General features: G+C 52.8%; 1 protein-coding gene across 11 annotated transcripts in view; it reads right to left on the bottom strand.

The window, feature by feature from the left end:
• The window catches only part of Arhgap22 (Rho GTPase activating protein 22), a 191,356-nt gene that overhangs the window by 3,420 nt on the left and 173,599 nt on the right, over nucleotides 1-14,337 (bottom strand). For 10 of the 11 annotated variants that reach the window (XM_048807506.1, XM_048807505.1, XM_048807508.1 and 7 more), the window contains 5 exons: nucleotides 9,567-9,774; nucleotides 4,794-4,926; nucleotides 3,941-4,014; nucleotides 3,270-3,391; nucleotides 540-1,413 (listed from right to left, as the gene is read on the bottom strand). In XM_048807506.1, coding sequence (XP_048663463.1) covers nucleotides 540-1,413; nucleotides 3,270-3,391; nucleotides 3,941-4,014; nucleotides 4,794-4,926; nucleotides 9,567-9,774 — 1,411 coding nt within the window. Of the gene's footprint in view, nucleotides 1-539; nucleotides 1,414-3,269; nucleotides 3,392-3,940; nucleotides 4,015-4,793; nucleotides 4,927-9,566; nucleotides 9,775-14,337 lie in introns of those variants that run through there. The other variant, XM_048807515.1, reaches the window with a different exon arrangement.

Here is a 14,337-nt window from a genome sequence, read left to right as displayed (position 1 = left end):
GGAAGCCCTGTGTGCTGGCTATTAGTGAGAACTGCATTGACCTCAGTGGAGAACTCAGCTTCTTAGGATTTTAGTAAAGAGAACACCCTCCCCTCGGGATGGCTGAGAGGATGGATCTTGGACCCATCTTGAGCTTGCAAGCCACCTGGAGCGGGAGGCGCAACAGCTCTGTGACCAGGTTGGATGGGAGGGAGGGCTTGGCTCAGTACAGCAATTGAACTCCAGTCCCTAAAGCTCTCCCTCCCCACTAGGCTGGCCTGCCCTGCACATGGGCCACAGAATGCAGTGCCAGTGGTTGGCCAGGGCTGACATTCTCACCTACACTGTCGGGGGCATTGATGGAGCACTCACTACATGCCACACCAGTGAGCTTTGGAGTTTACAAAGATAGAAAATTCAGCCCAGCCAACCCAGGGGTCCCAGGGGCATCCTCCTGGATAGGCAGGAAGAGCTCCCAGCTCCCAGCCCTGCCTCTCAGCACCCTCTTCCAGAGTGGGCAGCCACAGAGGCTGTGGCCTGGTGCAGCTGGGGCCCTTTACCTTTTCAGACTTGTCTCATACTCAGTCCTCTGCCGGCTCAGCTCTGCTCTGAGCTCAGCCACCACGCTCTGGAGAGCCTGGCAGTGGCGGGAGTGGTCCTGGGTAGGGCTGCCTGGGTCCTTGGGTTCACTGCTGCTGCCGCCACCTACACCCGCCTCATCCAGACTGTGGCCCAGGTCTAGGGACCTGTGGTCCTCACTGCTGCTGGGGAGCGGCGAGGGCTCAAGGGCCCATTCGGTGTGCAGGGAGCTGCAGGTGGATGAGTCACTAGCCCGGCAGGCCGTGCAGCTGCTGATGGAGGCTTCCCGGGAGGACAACGTGCTGGTCACGCTGACAGTGCTGGGAAAGAGGCTGGGTGGGGGCACATTGTCATAGGTGGAGAGTCTTTGTGTGGAACCTGAGTTCTTGAGCCGGTCTCCTGATGAGGCCCGGCGGTGACCTCGCAGAGAAGACAACCCGTTCATGAGCCAGTTCCCACCAGAGGAGATGATGGGCACTTCTAGAGACGAGCTGCCCGCCTTTGGGCTCCCTGACCGGGACCCTGGCTGCCGGAAGGAAGACTTCCAGTTGGGCAGAGTCTGTACCCTCTTCCCAGGGCTGGTGGCTGCAGGGCCACCTTGGCTGCCTAGGCTTGGAGGGGAGGTTCTAGAAAGCATTGCTGCAGCTGGCCCGTCCAAAGATGAGGTCCTGTGTGTGGGCAGGCTGGAGCCACCAGGCTCCCCTTGGCTGTCGCTGGGGATCTCCTCAGAGTCCCACCCCACTGTGCACTGTGGGACCCTACAAGGGGAGGCAGGTCCTTCTGGGGTAGGCGTGGTGAAGAGCTGGCTGTGTTTGCGGATGAGGACAGTCATCAGGTGCTGGACTAGGGAAGTACCTGCCGCAGAGAGAGAGAAGAAAAAGGCTTTGCTGTTAGTGGCTCCAGCCAAGCAGGGTACCTGTCCCCTAAGAAGCCTTCACCTGAGTCTGGTGTAAAGGACCATCCCATGTCCTCTAGATCCAGGCATGGGCAGAGGAATTGTGCCTAAGAATCTCCTTCCCTGGATGCAGATCTTGAGCAGGGAGGAACAGGGACAATTCCCATCAGGGCTGTGGTAGGAACAGGAGGCAGGCTGAAACTGAAAACCTGAACCTGGCACAGCAGAGCCCTGCTGGCTGTCCTGTGTCTCCTTCCTATGCTGCTGATGCTGGCTGTGCCTGACTGTCCACCCTCTGGGGGCAGAGGACCCTGGCACAGGAATGGAGCTGTCTTACATGCGTATGGGCATGCACACAGTATCTTCCACACAATCCCATGGGCACACAACAATCTGACCAAGTGCCCTCTGACACAATTCTGGGGACACAGTTCCTATGGTGGTGAGGCTGGTGTCAAAAGTAGGCTTTCGGGAAGGACCATGACAGCTATCCAGTAGCCTAGCTCACTCTTATTACCCACAACCGAACAGAGACCACCCTGGGGAAGTCTGCCAGGAAATAAGGAAGGTCAAAGGCTTAGATGGACCCTTTGACTGAGGTAACTAAAAATCCAGGAAAGAACCACATCAGGAATTTCTTGGTCAGAAAACTAGATGAAGCAGGAATTCAGTAAGGTAGGTGGGTAGGTATTCACCCTTGGGCATTTGTGCAGCCAGGCAGGTGGGAGCGTGGGATTTCCCTGGAGCAGGAGAATCAGGCCAACACAGAGGCCTGAGCAAAGGGCCAAAGTAGAGGCTACACCCCAGGCAGAGGGGGAACCAAGGAGCTTCACTCACCCCGATACTACTATATCTCCCCCAGTCATGCTCAGCAAGGAACTTGGCCTTCTGCTCACCCAGAGCCAGGATGGTATGGCCCCCACTGGTGTTTGTCACTGTGTGAGTCCTGGCCAGCCTCTGCTATCAGCTAGAACCTCAGGAGAAACCTGTCTGCTTGGTGTGGGAACAGTAGGACTCCAGCACTAACTCTTGTCAGTTAGTCTTCCCAGGGGCCCGTGAGCACAGGCTGTCATTTCCAGGCCAGCCTAGACCTGTGCCCTTTAAATGTGGCTGGCTGACCTCACCTGTTAGCCTCAGTTTCCTCATCTAGAAAATAAGGGCAATCACCACAGCACAGGCTGCTTAGAGGACTGAAAGCAAGTGATGCGGTACGAAGGAGAGGAAAGCGAGGCACACTGAAACCAGAACCATGCTGCTCTTTTCCTTCTCTCTACTCCCCCACCCCCATTCTTTTTCTCTAGACCAGGTCTTACTATGTTGCCTGGGCTGGCCTCAAACCCCTGGGCTCAGATGACCTTACAACCTTAGTCTCTCTATGTTGCTTTTATTTATTTATTTATTTTTAAAATCATATTATTTGTTATCATGGAAGAAAAATTCCCCGGGGGTTTTCAAAGCTCTGACACCCAGGAATCTAGGACAATGACTTCATCATCAAAGTAAAAAAAAAAAAAAAAAAATGTCTGTATTCAAGGGCAAGGGCACTGACCTCTCCCTCTCCACCACAGTAACCGGGGGCCATTCTAATGACATCCAGTGAAAACTGCTAACAGTCACAGGGTGAAGTTCCTTTTACAGCCAGACCCCAAGGGGGTGGGATCTAAAGAGGCTCCTGCTAAGTCCCCAGAGATAGAGGCACAGCCATCTAAGGTACCTTCCCCTTGGTCTGGCTCTGTGCTGGTTCTAAAGACGAACCCTGGACAAAGATGAGCACAGACCCAGAAGCACCTGGCACTCCAAGAAGCTTCCCTGTTACCTTCCATGATGGTCACTGGATCCTCTATCTGTGGCCGTAGTATGTTAGGTCCAAAAACAGTTGCCAGGTTCTGGACACTCATCTTGTTGATATTTGAATGGGACTGAACTTCATCCAGAAACCTGCAAAGCAAGGAAGAAGCAATTGGTGAAGAACTGAAATCTGAAGTCCAGCCTGCATTGGGATTCTTGGTCCTTTATGCTCTGCTCACCAGCCACACCCACCCCATGTCCAGGCACACCCCCACACCCGGCCAAGCCTCCCGCGGGCTTCCATGGTTGCTGGGCACAACTAGCTGCACCTCTAGGCATGGGGCTGGGTGAGAGCTACCCACACATGCCCCCAGCCAGGGCCCAGAATGACACATGAAGAGTTGTGATCAAGGGGCAGATGCTTGAGAGATGGGATGGTGAGAGGTGCCCAGGGCAGAGGGTATGTCTTCCAGAATGATCCACTTGGGACTGATTAAGCTGCCTACTTTCAAGGAACTGTAAGCTCTGTGAGCTCAGGTTCTGGGTTCTTTTGTGCTCCCTGCCATACCAACGCTTGCCAAAGCTGTGCTAAATGGGTGAGTGACCCAGGCCTCCTCTGCAAAGGACAGTGTGTCTATGGGGGAGCAAGGGATAAACACAGGGCCAGAAGGGGTGGCCTCCCACCCCAATGCCACTTACTTGCAGATATATCTGAGCAGGTTGTAATTGGCCTGGGGAAGGTTGCTCACTTGTTTAGCCAATTCCAGAGTCCCCTTGGGAAAGAAGAAGAAGAACACAGAATTTTAAACAGTGAGTACTTCTCTGACTGGGGGAAGGGCTGGACAAGGATCAGAGAGATGGGGGCCCAGCCTCAGATGACCACCTCCATGCCCCCCCATGGAGGGGTGGAGCCAGGCTGTGACTTCTTGGGAAGGCTGATTTCCTTTCTGGGAGCTGGCGTGAGGGGTGAGCCTCTTGCCAGGTCACAGAGGAATGTCTCAGCTCACTTATCAAGACACAAATATTTGCCAGATAACAGCCCTCATCTCCAACACAGCCACAGGGAAGGCAAACAGTGCTTCCCCTGCCCCAGCTGCCCAGGGTTGCAGACTCGCACCTGCAGGGCTGTGAGGGAGGAGGGACCCTCTGTCCTGAGAACTCTCTCAAATTCTTTCCAAATGAGACAGGATATACATAGGTAAAAGGTCTCTTTTTTACTGAGCCCCAGGGCAGGTCTGGGTGGCCTGAGGCAGGCATGGGAAAAGGCCATAGCATAGAAACACCCACTGCAAGTGGCCAGAGCTGGGCACCCTAGACCAACATCCCTTTTTAGGAGGGAACCTGTCCCTCCCAGACACTTATGTCTACACACGGGGAGGGCCCTACAAAGACAGCAGGATGCTCCAGCTACTACCCACTCACACAAACAGCAGTCTTCATCCCAGGAGCCATGTGCCATTGAAAGCCACGTGTCCAGGAATTTGTGTCCTGACTCCATGTGCCCACCACCCACCAGTCCACCTCCCAGGATGGGTCCCCAGGAGGCACTAACCTCCCCCTCGTCCTTGGTGAGCAGCTGGGCGCAGCTGAGGAAGTCCTCGTACCTGGCGAAGGGGATCACGGGCTCAGGGAGCTCCCGCAGGTAGAGCTTCAGCAGGGAGGCCACCGTGTGCACATCTGTCGTGCTGGGGATGGAAGAGGAAACAGGGGTGAGGCCCAGGACCCCAGGGAGCTGCAGGAGTGACACTCATGCCCCACTCCCCAAGAACAGCCTCTGGTCTTAGATGGTCCACGTGTGTGCACGTAGTGGGGCTACATCCCAGCCAGCTGCCATTGGCCGAGGAAAGGTCCAGGTGCGGACAGGTGTCCAGTGGGGTGAGCACCGAGGCTGTGTGGCTGGGAGCTCCAGCCGGGAAACACTCATTATGCCCAGACACCTACTCAGAACTGAGTCACCTGTCTGTGCAGGCTAGCTGGAAGGCTGCCTCTCCTGCACAGGTTGCATCCTGTTTGGGTTCTATGGCATAGCACCTAGTTTTCAGCTGGCCTCTACTCCATGCTTGCATTTCAAGCAGTATCTGGGACCCATGGGGCTTATCCACTTTTCTGGCCTAGATTGAAGTCCTAGACCTGCATTGCCCTCATGAGAGGCTCTCAGGAAAGATGGGCTTGAGGCAGGGAGACTGTGGCTGTGCCATAAAGGCAACACCTGGCATGGCCAAGTCCCATGTGGCCTCACTGAGATAGGCACTGGTGTCCCTTTCAGCTCTGACATTTGGGATTCTAGGGTTTCATATGCCCACATCCCCCAAATCCATACACACGAGGCCCTCTCTCTGCCTCAGGCCTGGTGACTCCTGGTCTAGTCAGGGTCAAACAGCCTCCAAATCCTGCCTGACCTCCCTCTCCAGCCAAGCAAGCTGCTACCCACCCTCTACTGCCTTCTCCACAGCCACCTTTGCTACTGATGCCCCAGCGTGATTACAGCCCTAGTAGGTGCTGGGTCAAACACAGTGGCCCCTTTCTCTCTGGGCCTTTATGAGTTCAGTGGCAGCAGCTGCCTGAGCGGGAGCCTGGGGAGGGCAGGAAGAACCATCAGGGCGTCCTGCAGAGAGACATGTGACTAGAGAGAAAAATGGAGGCGAGTCAGCCATCACTCTTCCCCCACTTCTGCAGGTGCTAGTGGGCCACTGGATGCAGTGCAGCCCCTGTACTTTGCCAGCCTTGCCTAAGGCCCCTTCCCCAGTGCCCTGCAGGCCCTGCTGTGCCCAGACCCTGGCCGTTCCCCACACCCTGACTTTCGCACAGTCCTCCCTGGTCTTCCTCAGCCCTCTTTTCCACACAGGGCAGAGGTCCTTCCTTCAATGGCAGCCCCAAGGCTTTTTTCACACTTGCTCCTGAATTCCCCTCCCACACCCACTGTGAATTCAGTCCCTTGCTGATGCCAGCACCCAAGAACATTCCACAGCCCATGGCACAGCGGGCACCCACCAGCCTGTCAGTCTCGGCATACACACAAGCCGCTGGTGGAGGGAGCTGGGTGCAGGGCGGAGCAGACACAGTCACACAGCAGACCTGACCCGGGGTCAAATCAGCTGCTGAGGTGCAGTGAGGCAGATCAGCCTGGGCCAGGTTCCTTATCTGCAGGTTCTTGGTCATCCCTTCCTTCCCAAGGACCCCTCTCACCCATGCCAACACCAGCATCCATCAGAACATGGCTGAAGCCTCTTGACTGTTCCCCACATGCCACATTCCCCTAGAATCCATTCACATGCACACACACACCCCAACATGGTTGGGCTCACATTTCCCACCCTATAACTTCTGATGGCTTCTGATGGCCCTGCCCCACCTCTTCTGTCTGGCCCTGTCCTCCAGCTGCCTCCTGCAAAGGAAAACAATCCATTCTGCAGCCTGGGCAGAGTTTCTATCTGAGAACTCTCCCACCCCTAAAGCCCATGACCTGTGGGCTTGCCTGTCCCAGGAACTCCATCATATACCCTATTGGTTCCCTATTGGTTCTCAGGGTCAGGGCAGGGGTTCCTGAACATATTCGCTTGTTTTGTTTGCCAGACCCCTTAGGAAGTCAGCTGCAGGTGGGCACAGACCTCATGTGTCTGGTTCACTGACCCCTTCCAAGGTGCTTCTCACACCAGGGAGAGATGCTGAACAGTCAGAAAGGGATGCTGCAAGGTTCCACAGGTTCTGGTACAGAGGAGACCCTCCTCAGCGCCCAGCCACAAAGTGGACAGCACCAGGACAGCTGCCACAGGCGAGGGCCCAGGGGAGGTACTGTGGGAGGGACAGGCATGGGGCAGCTTGGGTCACCTGGCTTCCATCCTGGTGAAGGAACTGATGGGGGAGGGGCCCAGGACCAGGAGCTCAGTGGATATTCTTATGCAGATGAGCAGGAAGATGAGGAGGGGTTTTCATGGTGGAGGGGACAAGGGCAGAAGCCAACACCCCAGCTGGCAGGGAGGCTATGCAGAGAGCACAGGGAGGCTGTAGCCTGGAGAGGGAGCGCTGCCTTGTACCCTCTGTAGGCATGTGGGCAAGAAGAGGAGCTGGGACCCTCCTGAGCAGGCAGATACAGCTACAGGGCCAGGGCTGCTAAGGGATACTAGAAAGAAGAGAAAGGTTTCAGTTACCCCAGGAAGAATTTCTAAAGGGGGAGGGAATTTATAAATGGCAGCCATGGGTGTATGGGGGGACACTGCTAAAAAAGAAGAGCAGCTGCAGAGCCTGAGAAATCCAGCTGGGACGATGGGCCTCCGGTTACAATCCCAGGAGGAGGAGTAGAAGTGATCAGAAAGGGAGAAGGCAGACAGGAGAGGTCCATTCTGCATACAGGGATGGTCTGCCCGTCCTGCTAAGAGGCTGGGGTCCTGGGTCTGCAAGCCAGGGCTGTGGAGACGGTAGTCTCTGTGGGCACCTGGTAGTCACTGCAGCACAGCTTCAAAAGACAGGCCAGGAAGGGAGAAAAGCCAAGCCGAGCCCACCTGGAACCATACCACAGGACAGCACTGTGCCAAGATGGAGACATGCAGGGTGGGTGAAGTGTGGAAGGCCTGTGGCCATGCCAGTAAGCCCATCCCAGAGACGTCTGAGTAGGGGAGTGGGGAGGTCTGATTTGCATTCACAGAGAATCTTTTGGTATCATCAGGCACTAGCATCCTCGGGGAGCTTCTAAAATCTGATTCCCAGGCCCCTAACTATGCAGCATTTACTTGAAGCAATCTCCAACCCTGACATCAGCCTGCATAGGACAGAAGAGGCCTGGTTGGTGGAGGTTCAAAATGGACCACAAGCTCATTAAGGGTCAGCATTGGCCCAGACCTCTAATCCCAGGAGCTTGGGAGGCTGAAGCAGGAGGGTCATGAGTTCAAGGTCAGACTCAGCAATTTAGTGAGGCCCTAAGCAACTCAGTGACACCCTGTCTCTACATAAAATATAAAAACGGGCTAGAGATGGGGGCTGGGGTTGTGGCTCAGCAGTAGAGTGCTTGCCTCGAATGTGTGAGGCACTGGGTTTGATCCTTAGCATCACACAAAAATACATAAATAAACAAAATAAAGGTACTGTGTCCATCTACAACTAAAATGTATATATAAATATATTTATATAAATCTATTTTAAAATATTTTATAAATATATATAAATACATAAATATAAATATGTAAATATATATTTAAATATATATATATATATATATATATATATATATATATATATATATATATACATATATATTTATATAGGCTAGAGATGTAGCTCAGTGGCTAAGTACCCCTGGATTAAGTGCCCCAGTACCAAAAAAAAAAAAGCCAGCATTGGGACAGAACTTCACAAAGCTCTAGGGGAGTAGACCACTGGCCTTCCCTGGATAGACCACAGACCATCTGTAGGGAATAGTGGTCGGTCCTGGACTCCACATCTAAAGAAAGGAACTGACAAACTTCTGCCGGTGGTGAGGGGCCGGGGCAGAAGCTGGAGGGCTGAGGGTGTTCTACCCAGAGAGAAGAAGACCTGGGAAGGTCAGGGCTGCCCATGAGTACCCCCAGACCTTTCCTGAAGCAGAGGGGCCAAGTCTTAGGCACAGACCTAAGACGGGATGGAAGCTCCAGGGAGACCTGGGTTGGTCTGAGATAAGAACTTTGTTATGAAAAACTGCCCGGGATCCTATCAGGGAGAAAGGAGCCCCCCAACATCCCTGGGGTAGGCAAGCCACACCTCTCTCATTCTCATTTTCTGGGCTACAGACGTAGTTGTCTCCACCTAGGAAGTGGCACCTAGGATATGGGTAAGCCCCATTGATGGGTTGGGATGGGCACAGATGGAGCCAGGTAGCGGAGACTGGCTCCCTTGCCTGAGACTTGAGTGAGCACGGGGTGGAGCGGCTCTACCATCTTGCCACTGATGGAGCCTGGATGAATCACTCGGAAGAGGCACAGCCGGCAGCAAGCCTGGAGTCCTGGATAAATCTGTGCCTACACTAGTCTAGCCTGGCAGCCAGCGGAGGCCCTTCTTTGCTTCTGCCTGGGTTTATGACCTGGGAACGCAGCCCAAATGGATATGAGCGGCCCTTGTTTGCATCCATCCCAGAGGAGACTCAAGGCTGCTGGAGGTATTCTGTGCCCTATGCTCTGCCCCCTGGAGGGCTGGCTGAGCACACAAATGCCAACAAGGGCAACAAGCGCAGCGGCCACCCTGTTGCCAGGCTTCCTGGCTCACCCCTGCACAATGGAGCTGAGGCCTGAGGAGCAGCCCCTGCAGGACAGTTGGACAAGTGCCTCCAGCTGCACCTCCCTGGACCCCCAGTGCTCACCTGTCAAACAGAGGCTTCTCTCCACAGTCGAAGGAATCCTGCAGGTCCCTCACCAGGTTGGCCTGGCCTGGCATGCGGAAGAGCCCTTCCTCGGTGAGCCCACGTTCCCGGATGAAGTCCACACACTGCTCCACCAGTAGTGGGGCCAGGCGGGGGCCATACTTCCGCTCATGGTGGACGGTGTCCTCCAGTCGCTGCCCAAAGATCCCTAGACACAGAGAAGTACTGGTCACACCCGCTGCCCACCACTAAGCAGAGGCAGAGGGGGTGTTCCGGACAGTGGAGGACAGGTGTGGTGCTTTTAAGGCCAAAGGAGGATCCTCCTGACTAAACAAATTAGACACTGGGAGGACACACAAGGAGACTGGGCCCGAGGTTGCTGGGACAAAGTGCAGGAGACAGCAGCGGGAATGTGGCCTAGTCCATGCAGTTCATCCATGCCAGGAGCAAATGGCCCTGAGGGAGCTTGTGTGATCCATTTTATTGATTGGTTTTGCAGTCAATCCCAATGGGAAGCCATCCAGTACCCATCAACAGAACAAGATGAGGGCTCACGGGGGATTCTCACCAGGGCATGGTGAATGAGGACAGCTCAGTGGACCAGACAGACGGCACACTATGTGAAAACCAGAATCACGACTCAACATCACTAATCATTAGGGAAATGCACATCAAAGCCGCAAGCCACCACTCCACCCACAGCAGGATGGCTCTGGTCAAAGAACAGAAAATAAAAAGTGTTGGTAAAGATGTGAGAAACTGAAGCCTTTGTGCACTGTTGGTGGGAGTGTGAAATGGTGCAGCCACTCTGAAAAGCAGCGTGGTGTTCCTTAAAAAATTAAAAATAGCCAAGGCACCGTGGTGCAGGCCTGTAATCCCAGCTAATTAGGAGGCTGAGGCAGGAGGACCACAAGTTTGAGGTCAGCATGGGCCACTTATGGAGACCCTGTTTCAAAATTTAAAAAAAAAAAAAATTGTTTTTAAAGGTCTGGGGATATAGGTCAGTGGTACAGTGCCCTGGGTTCAATCCCCAGCACCCACACACAAACAAAACTAAAAACAGAATTACTGTGCCATATATGCCAGCAATTCTTCTGGGTATATTCTAGGAAGAACTGAAAGCAGGATCTGAGACTTGCACACCCATGTGAACAGCAGCACACTTCAGAAAGCTGAAATGTGGAAGCAACTCGGGGTTCCCTCAAAGAATGAATGGGTTTTTTAAAAAGGACATATACTACCATGGATCATGGCTTAAAAAGGAAGGAAATTCTGATACACAGATGAACCTTGAGAATATTATGCAAAGTAAGCCAGTCACAGGACAGACACCATATGACTCCCCTAACTAGGGTGCTGGAATAGTCACACTCACAGAGACCGAGGAAGATGGGGATGCCAGAGGCCGGGGGTGGGGTATGGGGAGTCAGTGTCTGGTGAGTAGGGTGCTTCAATTGGCAGGATGAAAGGCCTGGAGATGAATGGTGGTGATGGCCGCACGACCCTATGCATGTACCTAATGCCACTACACTACTTTTAAAAGGGTTAAGAAGATGCTCAGTTATATGTTAGCTTTACTTACGAAAAAGTTCAGCACAATAGAAAGCAAAAGAAGCCAGCCCAGAGTACACACTGCATGACTCAATTCATAAGAAATTTAAAAACTGATTGGTGCCGTCAGGCAGCACATGGCTCTGGGTGGGTCAATGGCCAGAGCCTTCTGAGGACTTTTGGGTGCTGGTAATGCTGTTTCTGGACCTGGCACTGCTAACTCAGTTGTGTTCACTTTGAGAAAAGTTGTTGTGCTGCACACTACCATGGCTTGTATACTTTTCTGTATGCTATAGTTCAATAATATTTGTTTAAACACACACACACACACACACACACACACACACACACACACAGAAGAAAATCCAAATACAGGATAAGGCAACAAATGAAGGACAGAAGAAGAGTGAGAGAGGAAGAAGGCAGAGGAACTTCTAACAGAAAACCCTCGACAAGTAAACACATAATGGGACTAAGAGGTTCCTGGTAGCCCAGACAAAGAGTGGAAGGAGCTGAGATTTGGAAAGGTCTCTACCCTGCCACTGAGTAGCAGGAGAAACAGACTTCTCTCGCTCGGCCCTAAGCGCTATGAAGTCTTTGCAGTTCTTGATATTATTCACATCCACAATGCAGAAACCTTCCCTGTGGGGCAGTTTTGGGGGTGTGCCAGGGGTATGATGCCAAAGCACCATTCTGTCCAGGCATATGGCTTCTCAGGAGTTGGGTGGTGAGCCAGCTAGCTGAGGGGTTCAACTGGTCCTCAGGCAGCCTACTTCCCTCCATTCTGCAGGGCTGTTGTGAAATAAGATACACAGTCCCTGGGTTGGGGATACAGCTCAGTCACAGAGTGCTTGCCTACAGGCATTAGGCCCTTTATCCCACCCCCAGCACCACACACACACACACACACACACACACACACACACACACAGAACACACACACAGAACACAGTGCCTGGAACACAGTAGGACTCAGCAACTGTTGATCCTCAACCTTCTCAATCCAAAGACAAAGCATGAAGAACTGAGGGGGAAAGACTCCTCCCTTCTAGAAAAATGTCCATGCGGGCTGCACCTGGTGGATGCCATCAATGCTTAGAGTGAAGTGTGTGTGTGTGTGTGTGTGTGTGTGTGTGAACATTTGTGCTTGTGTTCATATATCTGGGCATGCGTGTGCACAGTGTGCATGTGGGCTTGTGTGTGCAAGTGAGTGCACACATGGGAGGACATGTGTGAGTGAGGGGGTGCTTTGAAGTCGCTAGCACACAGTGCTGTGGCGCCAGGAGCTGTTCTGAGCACTGTACACGTGTCAACACCTAAGCTACTGAGCTTGGTGACTGGGATTATCACTATCATCAACATCACCTTGACCAATAGCAAACTGAGAGGCAGAGGGGTTTAAGAATGCACCCAAGTTCATTTTGCATGCAGGTCAAAGTTTGATTGCAGAGAGTCTGGCTGCAGGTGCGGAGAATGTCACCCACACTGTGTATCTACACCCACCATCCTCCCCGCAGCCCAGTCTTCCTGCCCTCTTTCCTCCTGTGTTTCCTCAGAGCGGGTCCCAAGGACATGGGTCATCTGGGCCCCTGGAAGAAGTAGCAGAGGTGCAATGCTGGCAAGGAGACAAAGCTGCCACTTCCTGGGACTCGGTGGGTAAGTCCAGCTGCCCCCACCCATCTGCCAGTGTGGGGACAAGGACCAGTCCATAGCCTTGGCATAGGGGTGGTCAGTGCCGGCTGCCTGGGAAAAGCCAGTTCCAAGAGATCCAGGGTCCACCTTTAATGGCATCCCGGCCTGTCCACCGGCCCTAGAGTGGCCTGGGCTAGTCCTGAGGCCCAGAGCCCCTCTTCCCATTCACCCCACCCAGGGCCCAGTCCTCAGATACACTGTTTATTTCCTATGATGCTTCAAGCATTTTAAAATTATATATTTACAAGAGATTTCACATATACATTTGAATTCCTAGCTTCTCTCTCATTTTTTTTTTTTTTTTTTTTTTATCTGTGGAGCTGGGGATGGAATGCAGGGCCTCACACATCCTAGGCAAGCGATCTACCCATGAGCTGCACCCCAACCCCTGCAGTTTCTCTCAAAAAATCCACACATAGCAGGCAACACTGGCAGAGCTCAGTGGCACCTTTTGATGGACACACACTTGCCATTTCACTATTCCTTAGTGCTTCCTACTCAGCCTATGCCACACTCTTATTCTGCACAGATTCATTTCACCTCTGCTACCCTGAGCCCCAGTGCACAGACTTCCCCTAAGGACCCTGGGGTCAGGATAAGTGGGACAAGGGTGCTGACCCACAGAAGGTAGAAATTTCTGTCATGACAAGAGACATCTGGTAGATCTCAAATGAACAGCAGAGAACAGAGGAAATGCCCACAAACAGAGGGCAAGAGGGGCGGGGCTAGCCTGGCAATGCACCTTGGCACCTGCCTCCTGCCTCCCTCCCCACTCACACCCATGTACCCTTCAGTTCAGTTCTGCCCACTACCTGAGTATCTTCAATGCTGTTGTCATAATGCCAGGCACACGCAGCATAACCCCCATTAGCACACCTGGTATGAGAACATTTCTTTCTGCCTGGTCCCCCACCCAGGGCTACTTCCCTCTCCCCACTGCACAAGTTGAGGAGAGCTGGACACAGAAGGAGGAAACACACTATCTAGGCCCATCCCCATCCTAACTCCTGTGCTCAGATTACACCAGTGACTGAAGGCCACAGTTGAGCAAGATACACACGGAGGAAAAGAATTTCCAAATTCTCTCTATAGACTCGTAAGGCTTGGGTAATTCCATCAGCCTTTTGGCTTCAGCTAGCCCTTCCTGCTCTTTGTCCTGATCCAAGATATCTGCCATCCATCTGTCCATCCATCTTTCTAACATTCCTGCACTGGTTCTTGGCCCTGTTCTTGGTGCAATTATCCCTACTTATCTACTTATCTATGCAAAACCAAGACCCCCATGGAAGCCTAAAACTGTAGACAATGGAAACTCTTTGTGCACTGACTATGATAAAGTTTAATTTATAAATTGGGCACATGAAGACATTAACAATAACTAATAAAATAGAACAATTATGACAACATACTAGAATACAAGTTAAGTGAATGTGGTCTCCTTTCCCCTGGCTGGCACATGGGTGCGCGCGGGTACGCTCTCAGATTATCTATTCTCTCTCTCTCTATCTATTGCACAAGGGTATGCACG

This window comes from Marmota marmota, unplaced genomic scaffold (genome assembly GCF_001458135.2).
Source record: "Marmota marmota marmota unplaced genomic scaffold, marMar, whole genome shotgun sequence".
NCBI lineage: Eukaryota > Metazoa > Chordata > Mammalia > Rodentia > Sciuridae > Marmota > Marmota marmota.
The sequence above is the reverse complement of the archived record's forward strand: the minus strand, read 5'-3'. Positions and strand labels throughout refer to the sequence as shown.